The sequence below is a fragment of the Sorex fumeus genome, unplaced genomic scaffold (assembly GCF_029834395.1).
Source record: "Sorex fumeus unplaced genomic scaffold, SorFum_2.1 ptg000037l, whole genome shotgun sequence".
In the NCBI taxonomy this organism is placed as follows: Eukaryota; Metazoa; Chordata; class Mammalia; order Eulipotyphla; family Soricidae; genus Sorex; species Sorex fumeus.
Window position 1 is genome coordinate 66,871,011 of NW_026606094.1, and position 25,742 is coordinate 66,896,752.

General features: G+C 48.9%; 1 protein-coding gene across 1 annotated transcript; it reads right to left on the minus strand.

Moving 5' to 3' along the window:
• Positions 1–15,114: 15,114 nt before the first annotated feature.
• On the minus strand, positions 15,115–17,567 carry LOC130027497 (cytochrome c, somatic). The gene is made up of 3 exons (XM_056118312.1): positions 17,424–17,567; positions 16,205–16,381; positions 15,115–16,083 (listed from the first exon to the last, which is right to left on the minus strand). Exons 2-3 carry the CDS (start codon positions 16,371–16,373, stop codon positions 15,935–15,937), a joined length of 318 nt encoding a protein of 105 aa, XP_055974287.1. The 5' UTR covers positions 16,374–16,381; positions 17,424–17,567; the 3' UTR covers positions 15,115–15,934.
• Between the last annotated feature and the right edge of the window lie 8,175 nt (positions 17,568–25,742).

The window sequence follows — 25,742 nt, forward strand, 5'->3', positions numbered from 1 at the left end:
GAATCTGGAAACAACCTGAGTGCCCAAGAACAGACGAATGGATAAAGAAACTAGGGCACATCTACTGTTAGGAAAAATGCAGCTGTTAGGAAAAATGAAGTCATGAAATATGCCTAAAAATGGATGAACATAGAGAGTATCATGAAATGATACTCTGAGTGAAATGAGTCAAAGGGAGAGGGACAGGTATAGAATGACTGCATTCATTTGTAGTATATAAAAATAATATATAGTAGAAGACTAATAGCCATGGCCAGGGAAAACAGGGGCTAGGAGGTCTGGTCAGTGGTTGAAACTAATTACAAGTGTGTGTGGAACTGAGGGTAAGAAAGTTAGAGAAAAGACCAGTATGACAATAATAGCTGAGAATGATCACGCTGGACAAGATCTGAGGGTTAAAAGTAGGTAAAGGGATGTTCTTGATAATCTTTCAATATCAACATTGCAAGCACAATGCCCAAAAGGAGAGAGAGAGACAGACAGACATACAGACAGACAGAGACACAGACACAGAGACAGAGATTGAGAAGAAAAGTGGCTGCCATAGAGGCAGGCAAGGGCAGGGGGGTGGGGGGATGATGGGAGGGAGCTTGGTGCTGGGAAATGTACACTGGTGGAGGGATGGGTGTTGGAATCTAATCATGAATAGCAAGGTGTTCACAGTGATTCAATAAAAAAGTTTTTTTAAAAGAAGTGCAAACAGGGACCACAGAGAGTTCAACGGGAGCTCTGCATGCCGGTAACCTTAGTTTTGGTGCCAGCACCAAGCTTCCCTGAAGTCCCCCCAAAAGAATGCAGAAGCAGGGGCTGGAGCGATAGCACAGCTGGTAGAGAGTTTTGCCTTGCACGCGGCCGACCAGGGTTCAATCCCCAGCATCCCATATGGTCCCCTGAGCACCATCAGGAGTAATTCCTGAGTGCAGAGCTAGGAATAACCCCTGTGCTTCACCGGTGTGACCCAAAACGCAAAAAAAAAAAAAAAAAAGAATGCAAAAGCAGACTGACCTGAGGCTTGTAGTTGGGAGGGTGTGACCATCTCTCCCATCTCCTGGGAGAAGTCAGTTCATTTCCAAGGGTGAAGCTGCAAATACCTTGTGCTGATAAGGCCCCTAGTTCCCTGGCTTGTCAGGACTGGTTAGTGGAGGCTTCTCCATGGAGACCCCTGACTTAAAGGTCACCTTTGTCTTCACCACCACACTGAAAGCTGTCATTTCTCTGTCATTTCCTGAACCTAGGATGCGTGTTCGTGGTGGGTTCCTGGACTTCATGTGCCCACTGCCCGCCTCAAAAATATGCACTAGTTTCCTGCACAATGGCTACGTCTGTATAAACCAACACACTGGCCCTAGGACCAGAGCCTGCCTCCTCTGGCCACACTTCCAGAGTGAAATAGGTTGTTCTTTTGCCTGGAAAGCCCCTGGTTCCTGCTCAGTTGATGTTGTGATTTGGGAGGGGACAGGGGTGAGGGGAGCAGGCCCAGAGGGCGTGGCGGCCACCTCACTTTCCAGGGTGGAACTGAGAGGCCTGAATCCTGGAGAAGCAGCTGGGATTGAAAAGAGCAGCGAGGGCTGGAGTGATATAGCACAGTGGGTAGAGGGCGTTTGCCTTGTACACACGACCCGGGTTCGATTCCCAGCATCCCATAATGGCCGCTCAGAGGGGCAAGCTAAGAGTCAGTCCACGTTTTCCTTCAAAGTCATTTCCCCACTGAGAGTGAGGGTCTTAGAACAGGAGGGCGGGGCTTGGGGGAAATGCAGCCACTTATCTTTGGAAATAGAGAAAAGGTAAATTGAGGAGTTGACGGGGCTGGAGCAATAGCACAGCAGGTAGGGCATTTGACTTGCACGCGGCCGACCCGGGTTCGATTCCCAGCATCCCATATGGTCCCCCAGGCACCACCAGGAGTGATTCCTGAGTGCAAAGTCAGGAGTAATCCCTGAGCATTGCTGGGTGTGACCCCAAAAGCAAAATAAATAAATAAATTGAGGAGTTGAAGTCCCATGAAAAGAAGGAAGCAAGGGCAATGGGGAGTTATGTGTCCCCCTTCCTCCACCTGAAGGCATTTTGTAGCTAAGAAATCTGAGGAGAGGCCCACGAGAGCTTAGCATATAGCGGGTAGAGCACTTGCCTAGAGCAGGTAGAGCACTTGCTTCACACACGGCCGACCCAGTTCAATCCCCCACACCCCACATGGTCCCCTGAGACCTGCCAGAAGTGTTCCTGTAAAGGAGAGACTGAAGGGAAGAATAAGAAGTTTAGGTTTTTTAGAAGTTTCTTTTTCAACTTATTTAACTGTGTCATTCCATAAGTACACAACTTCCCACAGGGCCCAAAAGCCTGTCACGGACTATAAACAGGAACAATGGGCTGGGTCCTACAGGGATAAGGTTAAAGATGACTGTTTGCTTCATGGACTCCTGCTTTAACCACTTTTTCTCCTCGCTTCTTTAACAATGCTTGCTTCGCTGTGCTTGTGTGAACTGACTGGGCACCAGGATGTGGACCCAGGGGGCAAAACAAATTTTGCAGGTGCTTATAAAAATGCTCAGGGCTAGAGGATGAGGTTTTTTTTTCTAATAAAAGACCAGGGCTTCTGCTGCACGGCTGTTGCTCTGCCTAATAGGACAGCCACCAGCTGTGGTCAATAAAGACCCTTCAAATTTTATCTTTTGATCTCTGGTGGTCTCTTGATCGTGACCTCCACAACAATCCCTGAGCACAGAGTCATGAGTAAGTTCCGAGCACCACAGAGTGTGGCCCAAAAATCAAATAAAACTAACTTTGAAGGGTTGGAGAAATAAGGGATAAGGTCTTTTGTGCAGGCAAAGTCTTACGGTCCTGGGGCTGGAGCGATAGCACAGCGGGTAGGGCGTTTGCCTTACACACAGCTGAACTGGGTTCGATTCCCCTGAGCACCACCAGGGGTAATTCCTGAGTGCAGAGCCAGGAGTAACCCTTGTGCATCGCTGGGAGTGACCCAAAACAAACAGACAAAAAAAGCCTTATCATCCCTCAGCACTGCCAAGGGTTACTCCTGAGCACAGATCCAGGAATAACCTCTGAGCACCACTATCCCCTCCTGCCAACCCCACCCCCTAAAAAAAAAAAACTTGGCAGAGGCAAAGTATCCCTCCCCTCTGCCTTTCTTTTACTCTAAAACATATCCTGCATCTCTAGGATTGTTCTGGTCTCTACTCGGGAGTTCATGTTCTCTCCCAACTATTTAACTCTCTCTCTCTCTCTCTCTCTCTCTCTCTCTCTCTCTCTCTCTCTCTCTCTCCTCATATTTCCAAAATAACTGTAAATTGCTTCACTATTTGCCTCCTTCCTGACACTCTTTTCGACAAGGGCAAGGGAAGGATCAGAGAAAACCTGGGCAGAGGCCAAGACTCATTTTTCCTTTTCTTATGAAGAGCCAATTTCTAACCACATCCTGAGGGCACAGCACAGAAGAATTGGGGTCGTGGGGATGAATTTCTTTAAGCACTGAAGACCAAGGGGGAGTTTGGTGCCATCTGATGCCTGAAAACTCTCTGGTGGGGCTGGTGGGGTCTCCCCAGCAAAGGGTGCACAATCGCGGAGTTGGTCGATCCTGAGTCCCCCAGCACTTCCCCTGGTGCTGTGGTGGGTAACAAGGAAGATGGGGGCTCCTCTCTGGAAGCTTCTACCTCTCCCCTCCCTTCACTGTCACCAGCATCAAAGGGAAGAGGGGTCAGCTGGAATGATAGAACAGCGGATAGGGCACTTGCCTTGCTTGCAGCCCACTAGGGTTCAATCCCTGGCGTCCCATAAGGTCCCCTGAGCACTGCCAGGAGTGACTTCTGATAACCCCTGAACATCATCAGGTGTGGGCCACAAAGAAAAAAAAAAATAAGAAGAGGGAGGCAGTAACTTTTTTTTTTATCACTCTAGGCCTCAAAAAAGTATTTAAAAGAATAGGGAAGCCAAAGAGATAGCACAAAGGCTTTTCCTGGCACAGCGTGAGCTAGGAATAGCCCCTAAGCACAACTGGGTATGGTCCCAAAGCCCCAAATAAATAAATGTGAACATACAAGCATGCATAAATAACATAAGGAAAAGAAAGGAATATGGGGACCAGAGTGATAGTGACTGACCCGAATTTAATCCCTGGCACTGCATTTGGTCCCCTGAGCACCCCCAGGCATGATCCCTGAGCACAGAGCCAGGGGTAAGCCCTGAGTAGCACCAGGTGTGGCCAAAATCCAAAGGAAAAAAGGAAAGGACGACAGGCTAAGATGGCAGCCTCATCCCCTGCTGTGTACCAACTCCCCCTTCTGCCCTGCAGTCAATTCCCAGGGGAACAGCTCCCCTCCTCAGTGGTACCTACCTGGAGACTGCCAGAGGAGAGTGGCCAGGGAGGAGGAAGGAGGCAAGGGCAGCCATCTTACCTGAGTCCAATCTCTCTAAAGGAAATAAAACGGGGCCAGAGAGATAGTTCAGTAGGTAGGGCACTTGCCTGGTCTGCAGCAGTTCGATACACTGTCATAGCCTCCCAAGCATCCCAGGAGTGACCCTTTAGTGCAGAGTCAGGAGTAAGCCCTGAACTCTGAGCACTACCGGCTGTGGTCCAAAAACCAAACTAAATAAGTAAATAATAAAAGGAAGAAATCAAATTTTCCTTAAATCACATCTAACTGACTTCCACTTGATTACACACACACACACACACACACACACACACACACACACGCACACACACGTACACACACACGCACATACCCCTTCATATCCACTCGGAATCTTCAAGGATGACAAAACCTCTGTGCACACAGTGTTTTGTCTGCTGGGGCTGCTTTGTCATATCAGCCCCATGCTGGGGTTCTAGAATCAACCTGATAACATATAACGACTGAATGTCGCTCAAACAGGTTAACAACCTTAAGAATGGCAAGACAGGAAACAGCAGAATGAGTTTTCTTTTATTCTGGAGTGGAGAGTGGAAGAGGTTGAGTCAGCCCCAGCTGTGCTCAGGGCTTATTGATGGGACTCAGGGGACCATATGTGGTGCCCAGGATGGAACTTGGGTGAGCTGTGTGCAAGGTGAGTGTGTCCCCTCTGTACTATCTTTCCATCTTCAAGTACTAGTTCTCAAAGTTGCAAGGGTCCCCGTTGCTAGTCGGCTTCTATGAGTAAGCCAGAGAAAGGCAGAATCCTAAACATTCCCCTAGTTTACCCTCGATGCACTCTCAATGTACCCCTCCAAGGACCTGGGGTGAAACTGGAGCTTCCACCTACAAACTGTGCTCTCTGGTCCTCTCTGGGAAGCCCCTGTCCCCCTCCCCCCGGCCCCATTTCCTGTTCTAAACTGCCTCTAATGCACACATTCCCATCTCTTTGTATCTCCCTTCTTGCTGAGGTGACCTTCTAAAGTTCAGAAATTGGACGGAGCTAGCAGAATCCCAACAGTTAGCACATTAGAGTCATACCTCTTTTGGGGGTGGGGGGAGTTGGGGGGAATATTTCAATATCCAGTAGTGCTCAGCACTCAAGGATGACTCCTGGAGGGGCTCAGGGGAACATACATAGTGCAGTGGATCAGACCCAGGTTGGCCATGTGCAAGGCAAGCACCCTACGGCTGTATTCTTGCTTCAGGCTCTGCACCTCTGCTAACTTGACAAAGCTGTGCTGCTGGTGTAGTTCAAAATGTGCTACCCCTGAGTGTTTCCTGAGTGCCAGACAACAGGCAGAGAAACACCTTCTGTTTAATCCTTACAAGACCCAAAAGATTAATAAAATTCCTTTGTGCTTTCAGAGCAGGCGACTTAATACCCAATAGCATTAAGAGCCTAAGATTCCCTCTGCAGCATCAACCAGCAGCTCGGCCTGAACTGAGTCTGCAACACACACCAGGAAGAAGGATAAAAAGGTTTCCATCATGCTTCCAACACAGAGTGGGTAACTTGAATACGGATAGATGTTCCCCTATCCTCCAGGAACCAGAAACAATGGCCACTTCTTGGTGACATATATTATCTCTGTCTAGTTCCGGTAGGGACAGCTACAGTTGCATGAAACTTTAAACAAAGTAAGAAGAGCTTTAACTTCCGGAGAGTGTGTCTTGTGTTTGTTCTGTTGGAAGACTGATCTCAATGTGAAGTTCCTGCAAGAAAATGAAAGCAAAGAGTTCTTCCAACGTCTTTGGGAGAGGGTGGCTGAGGGCACAAGGGGGTGTTAGGAAGGGGTGTTAGGCACTTCCTGTTTTCTTTGAGGGGGAAGTTGGGCTGGGGGGCACACCCAGCATTGCTCAGGGCTTCTCCTGGTGCAGTGCTCTGGGAAGCGTATAGTGTTAGGATCAAATCCAGGCCTCCCACTTACAAAACATAAGCACCATGGGGCTGGAAGATAGCACAAAGGGTAGGGTGTTTGCCTGCATGTGGCCGACCCGGGTTCGATTCCCAGCATCCCATATGGTCCCCAAGCCCCGCCAGGAGTAATTCCTGAGTGCATGAGCCAGGAGTAACCCTGTGCATTGCCAGGTGTGACCCAAAAAGTCCCGCCTCCCCCACCCCCCACACACACAAAGAAATATAAGCACCAGTCTGTCTCCTAGACCCCTTATTTAATCCTTCTTCTGCACTGCCAGGAGTGAAACCCGAGGTCTCACATATGCGAATCAAGTGCTCTGCCACAGAGTGACCTCCCCAGCCCTCAACACCAACCTAATTCAGATAGGGAAAAATGTTCAGAATATTCACTTACAGAAGAAAGCGCCAGCCAGCAAAATAGAATGGGGTTTAAGAGGTTTTCCTTGCAACCTGCTCCAGGTGACCAGCTCCCGTAATGCCACAAAATTTCTTGACCACCACCTCTGAGAGTGGGACACTCCCCTGCCTCTGTCCCCTCCCCTCCACCCCCCCCCCCCGCCCTCACAAATCTAGGAGTCACCCTGAGCATCACTGGGAGTGACTCCAAAACAAACAAACAAAACCCAGTTTTGGGTCTGGGGGAGAACAAAAACCTTTCTTGGCATCAGAAAGTGAAGAATTCTATCTGAACTCTGGCTAGGAGCATGGCGGGTGAAGGGTGGGGTTGAGATAAGCTTGAGAAGAGTCAGCTCCTCCTCGGAGGCCAGGCAGAGTGTGGACATGGGAAAGGACAGGCTGTTTCACTGTGGTGAATTTACAGAGGGTTCCAGGACAGAAATCTGGGATTTTCGGATGGGGAGATAAGCCAGGGTTACAGCCCTCACCTTGCATGCAGCCCACCTGATTGGATGCCCTTTGATCTCCGCATCACTTGGCCCTGCAGGCATCACAGGGCACAGCGCTGGAGGCCCCCTGGCACCACTCAGGGCAGCCCGGGGATCCCAATCACTTCCTGGATATGAGAGTAATCCCTGGCACCTCAGGCCAAGCATCACTGTCTCTGCATACCCTTAATCCACATCCCAGACCAACTCTGCATTTAAGAAAAAAACAATCTTTTTTACCGAATCACAGTGAAATACCCAGTTATAAAGTTGTTCATGATTCGATTTCAGTCATCAGTGTCCCAACACCTGTCCCTAGACTTTGACCTAGTTGGCGGATTATGGCCGGGAGGGGCCAGGCTTCCTGGCCACTACTTGGGAAACCAGCACCTCCCTCCAAATGAAAAAAGAGTGTGAGGCTGGAACGATAGTACAGCAGGTAGGGCATTTGCCTTGCACGCGGCTGACCCAGGTTCGATTCCCAGCATCCCATATGGTCCCTGAGCACCACCAGGGGTGATTTCTGAGTGCAAAGATGGGAGTATCGCCGGGTGCATCGCCGGTGTGACCCAAAAAGCCAAAAAGAAAAAAAAAAAGAAGAGTGTGTTGGCTACCTGAGCGATAGTACAGCAGGGTAGGGCATTTGCTTTGCCCAAGGTCATCTGGGGGTTCGATCCCCAGCATCTCATAGAGTCCACTGCTGGGGGTGATTCCTGAGAGCAGAGCCAGGAGTAACCCCAGAGCACTGCTGGGTGTGCACTCGCCCCTGGCCACCACTGTCTTGGGGGGAAGTAAAGGGTACGATTTTCTCCACGGTGCTCAGGTCAGGGGAGGAAGTAGAAAGGGACAAGTCCTTTGCTCCCAACTGGATGTCTGCAAAGCAGACATTACACAAGGCAGCAGAGGGACAGGGTGATGGTACAGTGGGGAGGGCGTTTGCCTAGCTAGCACACAGCTGGGCTGACTGGGTTTGATCTCTGGCATCTCATATCCTCCCTGAGCCCGCCCTAATTCTGAAGGGCAGAGCCAGGAATAACTCCCCGAGCACTCTGGGTGTGATCCCCAAACAGAAACAAATTGAAAAAGACAGCACAGGAGATAAATATGAGGGTACGGGCCATGCAGAGGCTGGCGCTACCCAGAGAGGCGGGCTCAGGAGACCCAGGAAGGCTGGTCAATCTGGGATGGGGTGTGCTTCCAAGTTCAAGGCAATAGAAGATGAATGAGACACTGGAGCACTTTCGGAGCACTGCTGGGCTTAAGCACACGTCAGGGCAAGCACTGAAGCATCAGGCCAGAACTGCAGGGCTGAGTAGTGCCCACAGATGTCCGCAGAGACACTCCCTTCCCCTGAAAAGACTGAAAGTGGGTTCTCTAATAGCTGTATGCTTCATTCCCTGTGTGAAATGAGTATAAAGTGAGAGTCAAGGTGTCAGTGACCTGGGGATTGTCAGGCAACTGAGACTAGTTAAGGATCCAGGAGCGGAAGAGATAGTACAGCAGGGAGGGAGCTTGCTTGCTCTGTTCACGACTGACCCAAATCCCCAGCAGCCCTGAAACACTGCCAGGAATGATCCCCGAGCATTACTGGATGTGGCCCCCAAATAATCAAATCCACCCAAAAATGATGGCAGCACACCCAGTTTGATCCCCAGCATTCCCTATGGTCCCTCGAGCACCTCCAGGAGTGATTTCTGAGTTCAGAGCCAGGAGTAACCCCTAGACCCAGCCTGAGAAACAAGAGACAGTAGAGAGACAGGACAGCAGGGAAGGTACTTGCCTCGTATGAGACTGACTCCAGTTCCTTCCCTGACACCACATATGGTCCCTCAAGCACTGCTGGGAGTGAGCCCTGAGCACAATGGATAGTGAACCCTGAGCACTGCTGGGTGTGGTCGAGATCTCTCCCTCCCTGTCACCCCCACTGATGCTAGAGGTTAGAGTAACCAGTCATTTTTCACTTTGTGACTTTGAAGGCATTTGGCATGGCTGTAAAATAATATTCTCGTGCTTATATATGGGTGGGAGCTTTCATGGTATCTTCCAGTCAATGCTCAGCGGGAATCTGGTGAGGTAAATATTCTTATTCTCCAGATGGCAAAAAATGAGATCCCGCAAAGCTCCAAACCAGGACTTCCTGTGCCTGCCTGTGAGCGCTTCAGACTTGATGTTCTTTCCACAAAGTAGCTGCAACCGAGACAGGAAGGTCATCTCAAATGGACTTGCAAGAAGATGGCCTTCCCAGACACCACACGGAACAGCAGCCTGACCGCAGCGAAACTAATGTGCTTGGCAGGAATCCAGTAATAGACACACAGCGGCTCTAACGATGGAGCTATAGGCTGATGACTCCCAACAGAATTGTTTTGTTTGTTTGAGAGCCACACCCAGAAGTGCTCAGGGCTTACTCCTGGCTCTGCACTCAGGGATCACTTTTTTCTTTTTTTGCATCACACCCGGTGATGTACAGGGGTTACTCTTGGCTCTGCACATGGGAATTACTCCTGGTGGTACTCAGGGGACCATATGGGATGCTGGGAATCGAACCTGGGTTGGCCGCGTTCACAGCAAATGCCCTACCTGCTGTGCTATCGTTCCAGCCCCTCAAGTATCACTCTTGGCAGGGCCGGGGTACCATAATAGGTGACAGAGATAGAACCCAGATCCAGTACATCCAAGGCAAGAGTCTTACCTGCTGTACTATCTCTGGCCCAAGTACAATATTTAAATCCCCAACCCAACCTTTTCTGTATGATGACACAGACTATAAACTGGTCCAATGGTTCTTTTAGGAAGTTTATTCTGAAGTGGTAGACAGATATTCAGTGATATTCAATTTCTAATGAGCAGAGGGAGAAACGGGAAAGGGAAAAAATCTCAGTATGACCTGGGAGATTTAGACTAAGACAAATTGGAGTAAGACTACCTGGTTGTGATTAGCTAGGCTCTCAGCTAGAGAGGTTTGTTTGATTTTTCTTTACATAATCTGTTTCCCAGTACATATGATAGTGAAAGAATAAATGACCTCTGACTGGGCCCTTTATTGAGTTCTGGGGGCAGTTAAACATCCCTTTATTCTTTGATATGATGTAATAAAAATTAGAGTCCAGCTCTAGCTGCCCCATTTTAACCATCTCAGAGTTAACTTCATGACGCGAATAATGAAAATAATGGATACTCATCCATCATCCAGGCTAAAAATATTATAGTTTGGTTTATAAAAACGTTCTCAGTTCTAGGAGCACATGCTTTGCATACCAGAGGCCAGGGGTTTTTTTCCCTGACCACTGCCAGGATGATCCCTGAGCATTAACCTAGAAGTAGCCCATGAGCACCACCAGGTGTAATTCCAAAATGTAAAAAACATGACCTAGGTTCGAGGGTTCGAAGATGATCGAGTCAAGTCTCTGCTTTCAGTCATCAGAACTTGAGAAAGGGAAGAAGCCAGTCCAAAGCTGATGCGCACCATGGCCGGAAGAGAGGGAGTCCTGTGAGGACCAGTCGGCCCACAATGGACCTAGCATTGTCATGAAGCGCCTTGGAGAGGCGCAAGAGCGACAGGACAGTGCGCAGGTACTCACCTCCAATTGAGCTAAGCCAGGTCTGACCCCGGCACTCCATGTGGCCTCTGATCCCTGCCAGGAGTGATCCTGAGCAAAGAGCCAGGCGCCAACCCTGAGTGCTGCTGAGGGTGTGCCCCTCCTCCCTTGCCCCCCAAAGCCTCTGAGAAACCAGGACCCTCTGACCTGGGTCTTTGAGGCTGTGTAGCACTTGAATTGGCCCTTTTCTGCTTCCCCTCCAAGAACTGCCACGATGGGCACGTGCAGTGTGTGCTCAAGGCTGCTGCTATGTGCCAAGATCCATCCCACTCTTCTGGAGCCTATGGCAATGCCCCTGGGCTATACTCAGGGGTGTGGCAGTACTGGGGATTGAACTTGTGTCCTCATGCCTGTAAGGCAGTTGCTCTATCACAGAGTTATCTTCTGGCCCCTTTATTATTAGTTTAAGTTTGGGGGTCATATCCAGCTGTCCTCAGGGGTCACTTCTGGTAGTGCTCAGGGTTAGCAAATACCTTACCACCTTACCCACTTTATCTCCCCTGGAACCCTCCTCCCAACTTAAAAAGTGTTGAGTGCTGAAATGTTTTCTGCATGACCCCCTATCATTAACAGTGTTGCAAATTAGGGGCCTGAATGATATAGCTAGTACAGGAGTTAAGTCCTTGCCTTCCATGTGGCCAACTCGGGTTTGATCGCTGGCATCCCATATGGTCGCCTGGGCCCCACCAAGAGTGATTCCTGAGTACAGATTTAGGAGTAAGCCTAAACAGAGTCTGGTGTAAGCCAAATCCAGAAAACAGTATTGCAAATCTTGATGCCTTAAGTGTGGGTCAGATAGTACAGGGGGTAAGGCACACAGCTGTTTCTATCTCACAACACATGGAGCACTGCCAGGAGTGATCCCTGAGCATACAGCAAGGAGTGACCTTGAGCATCGCCAGGTGTAAACCTCCACATCCACACAAATACATTTGTTAGTGGGCTGGGGATGTGGCTCAGTGGCGAGCACTTGCCTTGCATGTGTCAGCTTCTGGGTCTGATTCTGGACTGCACGTATATGTAGGTATCTTTATCACTAGATCCTTAAGATCCTTTCAGTGTAAACCAGCACTTCCCAAAGTGAGCCACACCCTACCCCTCCCTTAGAGACACTGATGCCCCAAAAGTGACCCTTGTAGCCAGGGTGAAATTGGAGGGTGCTTTCAGATGCCTTAAAGAGGGTAGATTTCCAGAGGGGTCACGACCACGATCACGGCCATTCTGTTGTTCGTCAGATTGCCTCGAGCAGGCCCCAGTCTCCTTCATCCTAGCACCGAGATTTTTTAAAAGTGCCATATTCAAGGCTCTTTCAGGCTTAGGAGGGGTACAGTGACTTTTTCTTTTTCCGAAAAGGAGGTGATAAGCCAATTAACTAACTTTGGGACCCTTTAGTGTAGACAATCTTTATTGGTAGGCATGATGTGTGCAAACAGGAACTGGTGAATATGCAAAGCATGTACAATGTACGTGAGGCTGTTTGACCTATGGCACTGCATGATCCTCTCCACATGTCTCCCCGCCCCCCCACTTCTGCCCCCAACCACTAGGAATGTGACCCCTTATAATGAAAATGGCTGGAGTGTGGAGCACAGGTGTACAACCAAACAGGGTTCCATCTTCAATGGCCCCTGAGGCGAGAGCCTAGCGTAAACCCTGAGGAGAGCAGGGTGCAGTGGGAGCATGGGACTGTGGCTCAGCTCCCCAAACAAGCTCCCACGCAGGACTCTTTATAGCGGGGAAGGAAACAGAAGCCCAGAAAGGGCTCCTCTCTTGCCTCCTCCTTGGGATAAGCTACCAAATGTCTACCCCACTGTTGAGCCTTGCTCAGATTCTGTGGTGGGCAGATAGATATACGTAGTTATCCCTTTCTTCTCTGGGTCACACCTGGCTTGTGCTACTGGGGTGAGTGGACCATAGGTGATGCTGGGGATTGAACCTAGCAAAATACAAGGCAAGCACTATAACCCCTGAACCTCGTGGGCCCCAATTAGAATCTTACTCGAGCAAATCAATTTCTTGCTTTTTGGGTCACGCCTGGCGATGCACAGGGTTACTCCTGGCTCATGCACTCAAGAATTACTCCTGGCGGTGCTCAGGGGACTATATGGGATGCTGGAAATCAAACCCGGGTTGGTCGCATGCAACACCCTACCCACTGTGCTTTTTACTCCAGCCCCACCCTCTGTATTTCTATGTGGAATATATCGTAGGTGATAAACAGGGGGCCCAGTACATTCACCCTTTGAGAAATAAAGTCTGGTTAGCACTCTGAGAATCATGATTGAAACAAAATAAATGGGACTCTCAAGTGTTACTAAGCAAACAGAAACCTGGAGTTCTGTTCTAGCTATCTGAAGATCTGGGCAATGGTCAGTGCAGGGTACAAAGCATGGCTAAGGCTGCTTAGACCTGCTCTGAAAGAGAAACTCTGGCCACCGTGGGTCAAGCTGCATGCAACAATTTGCCCAGGTGAGACAAAGGTCATTCCTTCATCAGCAAGGTTTTACTTTCTTTTCTTGATCAGATAAAGGGAAGCTGAGAGTCCATCACTAAAGTGAATACTCATCATTTTTAAGTACTTCTTTTCTGAGCCCAACTGAAAGTGCTGAGGGTATGTAAATAGTCGGAGTCGGCCCTGAGAGGGTCTCTTCCCTAAACAGCATGTAAATTCCAACACATTTTTTTTGGACTTACAATCTTCAGGGGTTACATGAAAGTGTACACTGTCTACAAAGAAAATCAAGAGGGGCCAGAAAGACGGTACAGAAAATTTGCCTTTGCCTGCTTGCTGCTGACCCTGATCTGATTCCTGAGCAGTCAAGGAAAGCAAGTCCCTGGGCACTGCTGGGTGTAGTTCAAGGAACCAAATATAAAATTAAAAACTCAGAGAAAACTGCAGGGACAGGATGCTCAACTACCAGAATGACACTTACCTATAATAATTCAGCAGTTAACAGATGCATTAGGTAGCAGATAGAGTTGGCATAGCAGATTAGAAAATAGACTCAGCACTCTCAGTGGCACTAGTTACCCATTAACCAGAAATGAATGGGCAGGGATTAACAAATTCGCAAGCCTGGACCTACCCATCAATTCCAGAGGCTCTCCAGAACAGTGCTGCTCAGGACAAAAGTACTCTGTATGCAGTGCTCAAGAGAAACATGCCATCACACCCGTCTGCCTTTTGGCGCACAGGCACTCGGAATGAGAGCCGAGGGGACCGGTGCTGGTGCCCTTCTGTCCTCACTTCCTCACAAGGATGGGAGTGCCTTTCAACAGGGTCCCTCTGTACACCACCTGAGTAAATCTAGAACTGGTCTGGCGCATAACACAGAATCACTATCTGCCAACATGAACCTTTGGTGATAAAGCAGGTACTGAAATAAACCAACTGCTTGCTTGGCTTCAAATCTTCCCAGATAATTGCCACACTAACTCTGTACACCACGAATTAGGCAGTTACCAAGTCCTGCTGGAAAACATGTGTCTTAATCCCTGCACTTTCTCCAGCCATGAGGTGCCAGATCAAGCCAGGGCTGGCCATGTGCAAGGCAAACACCCTACCTGCTGTACTATCTCTGGATCCCTAGTCATCCTATGAAACCAATAATGAGGACTCTTTCCAGCCTATGTACACTCACATAGATTTGAGGATTTCTCGTTCTTTTCAGTTTAATTCAAGCTCATGTCTCCACCAGCTTCTTGCTGCCATTCATGTGCTAAGATAGACTTTGTCAACTAGGACCACAAGGTGACTGAACCAGGGCGGGCTACATACCAGGCGTGTGCCTTAACCCCTGCTCTGCCTCTGGCCCAAATAGATTTTTCTATGAACATCTAAAACATGCTGCAATGCTCATCCTGACCATCAGGAAGGGTTGCCAGTTTGTCTTAGTGCCTGCGCTTCTAAACTGTGGCAACCTGGCAACAGTCCAACCCCAAACCCCAACAGTAAAAGCTTTCTAAACATGCAAAGGCCAAAGATTAATTCAACTACATAATGAACACAATGAGTTCCCATTAGTCAAGACCAAGGAACAGTGGCTGGAGCCATAGTACAGTGGGTAGGGCATTTGCCTTGCATTCAGCTGACCAGGGTTCAATCCCTGGCATTCCATTTGGTTCCCTGGGTCCACCAGGAGTAATTCCTGAGATAGGAGTATGTATTACCCCTGACCATCGCTGTGTCCCAAAAAAGGAAAAAAAAAAAAAAAGACCAAGAAACACCATCAGAAGCTATCACTTGAACCTTTCCAACTTTCCAATTTTGGTAGCAGTCAAATCAAGCACATTAGAAAAAACCATCATCTGTGACTTTGTTTTAATCATCTTAATTCTTATGATCACATAATTTACAAACTTGTGCTAATGATATCTCCTCTACTAATGAGTTGGCAAAAGCACCGTTATCAATTACATACACAGGGTTAGTTTTCTAAGTGTGCATTTCTGAATAGCTGCTTAAGACAATCCTGAACTACATCATAGTCTGACTTTAGTAAAGAAGCAGCAAAACTTGCCACTCTTAACTCACCAGGCTAAAATTTAAAAGCATCTGACTTTAAGATCATCTAAAAGTTGTGAGAAGTGGTATTTTTTATTCAATGTTATACATACATCACATTAAAATACTTTTCAGTAAGTGAAAGGCAACATTTTTAGATATAGGGAATTTTTAATTACCACAATTAAGAAAAAGATATAAGGTCACTGCCAACTAATCTCATCAGGCTAAGAAACAACCTAAGGAGACAGTGATATCCTCAATCTTTAGATATATTAATATAGCCGGTTCTATAAATCTGAATAGAAAACTATTCTCCCACAGGTTTGAGATGGCCATCTCCATCCCTTGGAAAGGTGAATGTGACGAATTAAGTTCAATCATATCTTTGGAAAGGGACAGTGATTGCACTTGCTGACCTGGAATTATCATTAATTCAAAAAAACTGATCATACTCATTTAAAACACAAGCCAATCTTATTTAAATCAGGGCTGCCCAACAAAAATACGTTATCGGTCACTCATGATCTGAATTCTGGTGAACGAGATGGATTTAAATATGGTACACATAAAAAAGTCATGAGACATTTGTTTTGTAATAAATAAGGCGGTGCCAACTATTACTCATTAGTAGCTTTTTTGAGGTAAGCTATCAACTCTGCCCGCTCGGTCTTCTTCTTAATGCCAGCGAAGATCATTTTTGTTCCAGGGATGTACTTCTTGGGGTTCTCCAAATACTCCATCAGCGTGTCCTCATTCCAGGTGATGCCTGAGCAAGCAGAGATGTAGTGAGTATTTCATACTCCAGATGGAGAGTCTATTATAGGTGACATTCACCCAACCGGTGCATTGGCTACAGTTATTTAACTGTCCAGCCCTTGCCCCCTTACCTTTGTTCTTGTTGGCATCGGTGTAAGAGAATCCAGCGGCCTGCCCCGTCTTCCGCCCAAACAGACCATGGAGATTGGGCCCGGTCTTGTGCTTGCCTCCCTTCTCCACGGTATGGCACTGAGCGCACTTCTGGACAAAAATCTTCTTGCCCTTCTCAATATCACCCATCTTTGAATCTAAAAATATAACTCAATTAATTTCTTTCTTGTTCTAAGTAAAAAATCAGACAGAAACCAATGACCACTCCAGCCCCCCACATAACAAAGTCATTGGGCTTAAGTGTTGCAGTAGAGTGAGTTGTTAGTAGTGAAAGCACAACGCGGGAAGGGCTTCCTTTATAAAAAAAAAAAAAAAAAAAAAACACCTGCAGCCACCAGGACGTTCAAGTCCACGGGGGAAACTTAGTTCAAAAGCCTTTTCAAGGATAAGGTCAAGGTCACACAAAGTCACAACCAGAGGGATATTGACCGGCGACTACCCTAAGCACAAACCACCAAAAATCCCAGCTCTTTGAGGAGATGGTAGGGCATGGATTAGGCGCTGACTCTAAGCGCGACCCTAAGGCACTACCCCCCTTGCCGGCCCAACCCCTGAGCATAGAGCTAGGAGCAACCCCTGAATACCACAAAATGTGTCGTTTCCCTCCCCCCCCCCCATACAACCATCAAAATGCCATCCTTTAAGAGTAATTATCCACTCGCACTGCAACTGGAAGGCAGTTCTCGGATATGGAAAAGCAACAACCCCAAAAGGCGGCGGCGGGCTGAGCCTGCTCAGGGTATTCCAAGCCTTGGTGTGGTGACCTCGTGATGATGGGCCCCGGGGATTCCCGGAGCACGCAGGCCGCGCAGAGTTCCCGCGATGCGGCAGGAGGATGGGGAGCCGCGCCTGGACCGGAGCCCGCGGCGGAGGCGCCGAGATCGCCCTCGGAGACGCACGCCACGCGGGGCCCGTTGGCGGGGGGCCGGCGCCTCCCGGCTTCCGCCTCCGTCTCTCCGCAGCCCCTCAAGCAGCTGCAGCATCAGCGGCCGCTGGGGGTCCTGGCGGGGCCCAGAGCGCGACCAATCCCGCCAGTCCCGGGCGGGCTACACCTCGAGGCGCTGCAGGGCGCCGGGCCAGGCTCGCCCCCGCCCAAGCGGTCCAAGCGGCCCCTGCAGCCCGCACCCCACCCCCCACCTCGGCCTCCCACCCCGCTGCAGCCCCGTGTCCCGCGCCCACCTCGCTTTCGTCTCACGTGACACAGAGAGTCCGCTCCGCGAGTCCGACGTCCCGCTCTTTAAGTCCAAGGACACGCCGGCCCGCGCCTATGTACCGGTGTCGGCGCAACCGCACTCGCCCCACCCCGGCGCGGCCCGACGTGCGGCCCGGACGGGCGGCTGCGTGGTGACGTAGACGCCTCTCATTGGCTCTAGAGCCGCGACGGCGGCCTGCGTGGTGACGTAGACGCCTCTCATTGGCTCCAAGGTCGCAGCCACGGCGCCTGCGCGCGCACGCCGGCTAGCAGGGTAGGCTGCGCGGCGCCGGTGCCCTTCCGGGCCCAGCCGCTCTTGCCCCGCAGTTACGACAGGCCTTGGGGGACTTAGGAGCGGGAGGCGCTGACATCAGCCCCTCCGGTCTATTGGGTGCATGCGCGAGGCTCCGGGAGGGTGGGGCGAGGGCGTTATCGCGCCAAGGTAACGCTCTTGGTGCTCGCTGACGTACTCGTTCCTCGGGCAGCCTTTGGCCCGCGCAGAGGAGGGAGCCTCCCGTGCTTTGACGTACCTCGCGGTCTCCTAGCTACCATTCCTGCAGCTGGCGACCTTTACCCGGACTGGATCGAACTTGCACGGCCCGCGCCAGCTGAGCTCTGGAGAGAGCGAGCGAGCCCCGATCGCGGCGTGCTGAGAGTTGCACCCCAGCTCCTGACCTTGCTCTGCTTGTGCCACCTCCTGCCCCCTGCCAAGGCATCTTCTTGTTGCACCCCAGCTCCTGACCTTGCTCTGCTTGGGGACCCCTACCCACCCCCCCGCCCCCTGCTAAGTTGAAGGCATCTTCCAGCTACCCCACCTCGGGGACCACGTGCCCAACAAACCGGAGATGCTACCGCGGCAGGGGGGCCTCGAGTGACAGTCCGGGTCTGCCCCTCGCGGTGGGCGTACGGAAGGGAAGGGCACGGAGGGGATGGGAGGTGTTCCTCACGCGGCCTGGCGAGGATCATTCCCACCCCCCACCGCCCAGTGTAGGTGCGGGGGTGGGGGGCGTCATTGGAGAAATGACAGGTTTGGCCATTAGACTTTACAGCTGCTAGCAGCTTTCCCTGCCTGTCCTGATTCTGGGGAAGTTTCTTTTCTACTCTCCATCCCCCCCGGCTCCCCAGTTTTTCTTTCTGTTCTTATCTCTCGGTTGTGTTTTGGATGTGTGTTGTGTACCCAGGGCTGTCGAGGGCCCTTGGAGTAGTCACACTAGGGCACCCTATGCAGCATCCGCCCTGGCTGCTCTGTCCAAGCTGCTTCCAAACACCCGGTCTCTGATTTTGCTCAGTCCATCAGCTCTTACCCATTCCTGCCTCCTGAGTGGACTGGGGCGGGTGGGGGGTGGGGGGGTGGGGAACAGCCATCTCACCTGTGGTTGGAGGGAGCCAACTGGTGAGCAGTCAGGTGGATAGAAAGAGCCTTAAGTCGGCTCTTTGCGCGAACTAAACAGCAGTGCTTGGCATCGTTTGGTTTGGTCCATACCCCAGGGCAACCTCGTCTAGGTCTGCCCGCTCCCCCCCACGTCCCCCCCCCCCCCCCCGCAGCACTCCGGGGGACCAGGCTGTACCTTGATGGGACACTCAGCAAGGTTAAGGCTCAGCAAACCGGCACTAATCTAATGTTGCAAACATCAGGCTTAGAGTGGGAGAGATAAGACAGTGGATAGCCGACCCCCCATGCGCTCCCTCCAGTACCATGGGCTTTGGCCCCCAAACCCAAAGTAATAATAATAATCAAAGATAATAATAATAATCAAAGACCAAGCTCAGCACACCATGTAAATTCATCCTGCGCTATGGTAGCTAATTCCTGATATTAGTATTCACATTCCTCCAGATATTAATGTGGTCTTATTTTAGGTTATTGTTATACTAAAATCTTTGTTAGATGAGAACAACAGTATTCAGGCTCTGTTTCATATTTGTATCTGGTAATATCTGTTTCCTCTGTTTTTATCTTATCCCATAGAATGGAAAATACCCTATAGTGAGAATAACTGTGATCAATCAAATTTGCTTAGATTTCTTCGGACAGTATAATGGGTGACATTTTGTTTGTTCTTTGGGTCACACCATGTGGTGCTCGCCTGGGAGGGGTAGGTGTGACTCCTACCCTAGTGCTCAGAGCCCATGTGGTACTGGGAATCAAACGCAGACCTCTGAAACATGCTTGGCTCCAGTCGTTTGAACTATCTCCCTAGCCACTAGACAACATTTAAAAGACCCTCTCTTTGAGCCAGAGAGATAGTACAGTGGATAAGGTGCCATGCATACAGCCAACCTAAGGTTTGTTTCCCAGCTCCTACCAAGAGTAACCCCTTAGCTCAGAGGTAGGAATAAATCATGAGCAGTGCTGGGTGTGGCCTCAAACTCTCCTGCCAAGACATACACACCCACCCAAAAACTGTCTTTATGGCTGGAAAGATAACAGAAGGTAAGGCACCGGTTACTCTGGAAGCCCCAACCCTGATTTAATACCTGGCACCACATGTAATCCCCCTAAGCACAAGTGGGTATGAACCCAAAACCCTCCTCCCTAAGGAAAATAAAAACCCTGTACTAAATACAGTTAAATGCTCCCCCACCAAATCAGAATGTGTAACTGAGGTTGCAAGAAATTCGGGGAACACAGGGACTACTTGGGAAATGCTAGATGAAAACTAATGTGATAAGCATAAACTGACTTGAAGGCCACTTTAGTGACTTGTTGTAGTAAAAGTCAAGTACTGGGGCTGGAGCCATAGCACAGCGAGTAGGGCATTTGCCTTGCATGCGGCTGACCCGGGTTCAATCCCCAGCATTCCGGATGGTGCCCCGAGCACTGCCAAGAGTAACCCCTGTGTATTGCCGAGTGTGACCCAAAAAGAAATAGAAATTTTACAAAAAGTCAAGTACTTCGGAAGCAGCTCAACAGGAAGTAAAACTTATGCAAAATGGCAGCAGGGGTTCTGGGGAGAAACCCCCTAGATTAGCACTGTAGCACTGTCCTCCCGTTTTTCATTGGTTTTTCATTGGTTTGCTCGAGGGGCGGGCAGTAACGCCTCCATTGTTGGAACAATTAACTCTAAGGGATAATATCTGCTCTCAGGCAAGGGAAGAACTAGTCTGTCTCGTTTGGCTTGGCCTTAAGCACTGGGCAGGAAAAGAAAATATTCCCCAAGAATTTATAGCCACAGAATTTATCATCTTCCTTCACTCTGCTGGCAGTTTGGTTCTGTTCTGGCTGTGGTCAGAGAAATAGCTAACTGAAAAATGAACAGAGTAGTTGGATGGGTTGTGTGTCCTGTGAAATGAAAAGAAGCTGTATGTAATGAGAATTATGAAACTGTAATGAGAATTAAAATAATGGGGACTGGGAAACTGAAACTGACCCCCTAAGTAAAACAAGAGAAGGGAAGAAGAGACATTCCCTTTTATGACCCCAATCAACCGCATTAAGGGCCCGCCAGCCCACCAGACCAAATGCATGGGAGGCGGCGCACGAATGCCACGCCAAATGGGTAAAATATATTGACACTGTTTTTCTTTTGAGTACCTAAAGGCCATACCATGTGGGAACATGCATTGAGTGTTTTTCTTTGTTTATTACCTCCGTATCCCCTGTTTCACTGATAAGAATGTACAGAGATTGTAGCCCACTTTTGGAAATGAGTTTCTTAGGAAGTCTGGGCATCATCCCTTTTGAAATGTAAACACATCACCTTGGGGTGAGATTGTACCCACTCAGCAAATGGGGCTCCAAGTCTCTTTCTCTTCTGACTTGGGGTCCTCAGCGCTGAGCTTCTAATAAACTCACTCTCCAGTCCTGAGCTCTCGCCAGCACAACATACTGGTGTCTGGCAACAGCAAGCACGTTCAGAGGGATCCTATGGCGGTGCTGCTCTGACTTGCCTGATCGCAGTGTGCGGAGGGGACAGCTGAGCCTCAGCCTTTCAAGATTCCCATACTCGGAATAAATGGCAGCTTGCACTGGAGAGATGACTCCGAGAGCTGCAGCACATGCTGGCAGGAGCACCCGCTTGCACACCCTGCCCCAAAGCCCCAAAGAAGAGGAAAAATAAATGTCAAGCTTGAAATAATAACTAAAAATAAGCAAAAGATGGGGCCAGAGCGATAGTACAGTGGGTAGGACACTTGCTTTGCACTCAGCCATCCCGGGTTGGATCTCCCACACCCCATGTCATCCCAGTGATTCTAAGCCAGGGTAAGACCTAATTAGGCACAGCTGGGTGTGGCCCCCAAACTAAAAAAAAATGAAAATAGAGCAAAGAGCAAAGGTACCCCCAAAGGGCCAAGGTATTGAAATGATGAGAAATTCTTGGCAGGGAAATATTACTCAAAGAGGGAACTCTTCTTACCACTAATGGGAAAGAAAGTAAGCATGTGCATTATTGCGGAAGCACAATGTTGTCATTGTCCTAATCATAGGAAGTTACTTCCCAATCTAAACGTGGGCACTTGCCTCTACAGAGCCAGTGAGAGGCCAGGGGGAGAGAAGGGGTCCAGTCTTCAGGCAGCCCTTGGTGTCCTTGGTTTCAAGAGTCCCCCAGGGCTGATAGTTTACCCCTAGTAAAATTCTTAAGATAACTCCCTTGAAACAATACCTGGTGTGTAGGGGGTGGGGGTGGGGTTGTCTGCCTGATAGCCTTCTGGAATCTTCCATAAAGCCTGCTCTGTCCTGGGCAGACCGGACTTGGTTTGGTGATAAAGATACAATGCCTGAGACCAGAGGGGTTGGAAGACTGGGCAAAGGCCAAGGTGTGGAGAAGAGTGAGAAGCCACTGGGAATACTTAGGTGGAGAGAAAAAGGGAGTCTCCAGAGCTCGCTCACTAGCAAGTCAGGACAAAACCTCACAGAGAGGGCTGGAGCAATAGAACAGCGGGTAGGGCATTTGCCTTGCGCACGGCCGACCCGGGTTCGATTCCCAGAATCCCATATGGTCCCCTGAGCTCCGTCAGGAGTAATTCCTGAGTATATGAGCCAGGAGGAACCCCTGTGCATCCCCGGGTGTGACCCAAAAAGCAAAAAAAAAAAAAAAAAACTCACAGTTTGTACATGTACTACTTAGAATCCTTCTCTTCCGTGCTACGTTTAGATAGCTTATAAAATGAGACTCTAGGACTGGCAGCTCCTCATTCCTCCCGCCCCCCCCTCCCCTCCCCCCCCTCCCCCGTTAGAACCATTATCACTTGTTAGATGGGCTGGGCTACTGGTAAACTGCTCTCTGGAGGATTTGACTTCACAGTTTGTAGTCAGAGCATTTTTTTTAACCTTTCTTTCAACCTAAATCCTTAGTGATTGGGCTAGCTTTTTGTTTAAGGAGTTCTTTCAGAAGGAGGATGGAATTATTTTGTTCTTGAAAAGGTAATGCCTAATTTACATTAAGACCCCAAGGTGATATGTTTACATTTCAAAAGGGATGATGCCCAGACTTCCTAAGAAACTCATTTATATTCCAAAAGGTTTCAATGGCATCTCAGATCCTTTATATTTTTCTAGGAAATATTCTTAGGAGGAAGATAAAAGGAAATGGTTTCTTTTTCCTTTAAAAACTGGCTTCTTTGGGGGGAACTAATCATGTGTTTTAAAAGACCAAGTTATCTTTTATCTTTATAATATGTAATAAATACAGGACACTTAAAACATTTAGGTGAATTGGAACAAAAGCAAAGTCTGTGAACAAGGTGCTATTGAAATAAATTAGGCAGATTTTTTTAAAAGCCAATGATAAACTGCAGAAATGAAAATTAGGCAAAAGCAAGCCCTGAGCAGTGGAGATAGCAAAGAACCTAGCAGCTAACCCTCCTTTGCATCCAAGGAATAAAGCTCATTTGGTTGTAGTTTATGATCTTTTTAATGTGTTGTTGAATTTTGCTTGCTAGTCTTTTGTTGAAAAAATTCGCATGTATATTTACAAGGGACATTGACCTGTAGTTTTATTGTGGTATCCTTGTCTGACTTTGATATCAGGGTAACTGCCCTCACAAAATGAATTTGGGAGAATTTCCTCATAAACAATCTTTTGGGGGGCTGGAGAGATAGCACAGCGGGTAGGGCGTTTGCCTTGCACACGGCCGACCCGGGTTCGATTCCCAGCATCCCATATGGTCCCCTGAGCACCGCCAGGAGTAACTCCTGAGTGCAGAGCCAGGAGTAACCCCTGTGCATTGCCAGGTGTGACCCAAAAAGAAAAAGAAAATCAATCTTTTGGAAAAGTCTTAGACGTCATGATGTTGATGCTTTCTAGAAACATTCACCAGTAAAACCTGAGTATTGCAGGGTAGGGGGTAAGATTGGAGGGGTGCAGGTCTTGACAAATGATACTATCTTCTATTTTTTTCATTATTAAGATTTGGTAAGTTTCATGTCTCTGGGATTTCGTTTCTTTCTGGCAATGCCCAGTTTACTGGCATACAGTTGCTCACAGTAGCCTCATATACTCTGCATTTCTGTCGCACCAGGCATAATGTCTCCTCTCTTACCCATCATTTTATTTACTGTGTCTTCTCTTTTCTTGTTAAGTCTAGCTCAGTATTTTCTACAATAGGTGATACCACGCCCCAAGCAGCACTGGAATGAAGGGCAGATTGTAACATTATGTGCAATTGGAGGGTGCTTTGCTTGCTTAGAGGTAGATTTTTTTTTTGTTACTGGATTACTAATGAGGCAGAAAATATGAAATACCTGTAAGTAAAAGAGATCATTAAAAATAAGTCAGGAAGGGACTGAGAGACAGTACAGTGGGTAGGGTTTTTGCCTTGTATATGGCCAACCTAGGTTCAATCCCTGACACCCCACTTTGTCCCCCGAGCACTGCTGGGAATAATTCCTGAGTGCAGAGCCAGGAGTAACCTCTGAACATTGCCGATGTGCCCCCCCAAAATAAAACAACCGGAGTCATTAGTTAGCTGCTTGCTGCCTAACAAGTCAGTCAGAAAACTAGCTTAAAGCACGTACATTTGGAGCTGGACCTGGAGCGATAGCACAGTGGGTAGATCGTTTGCCTTGCACACGGCCAACCTGAGTTCAATTCCCAGCGTCCCATATGGACTCCCAAGCACCGTCAGGAGTAATTCCTGAGTGCATGAGCCAGGAGCAGCCTCTGTGCATCACTGGGTGTGACCCAAAAAAAGGGGGAAAAAACCGCGTACATTTATTATTGGGTACTGACTGGTGTCCTTCTTTAGATGGGACTACTAAAAATATGGAAGTTTGAGAGAGACAGAGGGGAGGAGAGAGGGAGAGGAGACAATTCAATCCAAGAGGAGGGGGAGGGGGAGAGAGAAAGAGAGGAGAGAGAATCCAAGATAGAAACCAGTCCTGCAAAAACGTTGCAAGTAGCATTATCACTCCTTTATTGATCACAGTTAAGAGAAGGTGGGAGTCATAAGAATATAAATTGGGTCTTCATCTGCACGCCCATTTGTGTATAGATATGTACATATGCAGAAGTCTGATTATTTAAATCAATTCAGAGCTTACAGAAATTGTGGAATCTGGTCAACAGCTTTTGTTTTTCGGGGGTTATGTGATGCCAGAGATTGAATGGGGTTGGCTGCCTGCAAGATAAGTACCTTACCTTCTGTACTCTCAAGACCCTGAACTTGAATCTCTTTTATGCTTGTGTATGCTTCACATGTCTGAATTGGGGCGAGGCTGGGGGGAGGGTGTGTGTGTGTGTGTGTGTGTGTGTGTGTGTGTGTGTGTGCAAAATTTAGGAATCTTTAAGACTTTTGTTTTTGGCAGCCCTTGGGAGCTACTCCCAGCTGAGTGCTCAGCAGCGGCTCCTAGTACTGCGGAGCGCTCCTGTGGTCTTGGGATGAAAGCAGGCCTCCTGCTGGAGAGCTTGTCCCCCAGCCCCTTGAGCCATTTCCCTGGCCAGCCCCGTCCTTAGGATGTGAGTCAGGGGAGAGAAGGCCATTGCCAAGCACCAGGGCGTGGGGTGGGGCAGGGGGTGATGCATGGAGCCAGTTGTGTTCTAGCTTTCACACAATCTCATTGTAGTGGCTCCTGCCCCAGGCATACACACTCTTCTTCCTGCTTCCTCAAGGGCCTGTTGAAGGTTTTGCTGTGCAAGTCAAGCCTTTCCCCCCACTGCCAATTTAGGATTTTCATCTTCAGTCCATTAGGATTCATCTTTCACCCATCTCCTTTTCGGGTCACGTCTGTGGTAGTCAGGGGCTCTTCCTGGCTCTCTGCTCGAGTGACCCATGGCAGTGCTTGGGGTACCATATGCGATGCTGGGAATTGAACCAGGGTCAGTAGCACTTTTAAGTTTCTTAATAAAAATGTTTCTCTACTTCAT

What these genes read in the sequence shown, in the direction of transcription:
- LOC130027497 (XM_056118312.1), bottom strand. Translation starts at nt 16,373, where the DNA reads ATGGGTGATATTGAGAAGGGCAAGAAGATTTTTGTCCAGAAGTGCGCT. An exon ending in CGATGCCAACAAGAACAAAG is followed by an intron (nt 16,084 to 16,204) that starts GTAAGGGGGCAA and finishes CTGCTTGCTCAG; the next exon opens with GCATCACCTGGAATGAGGAC.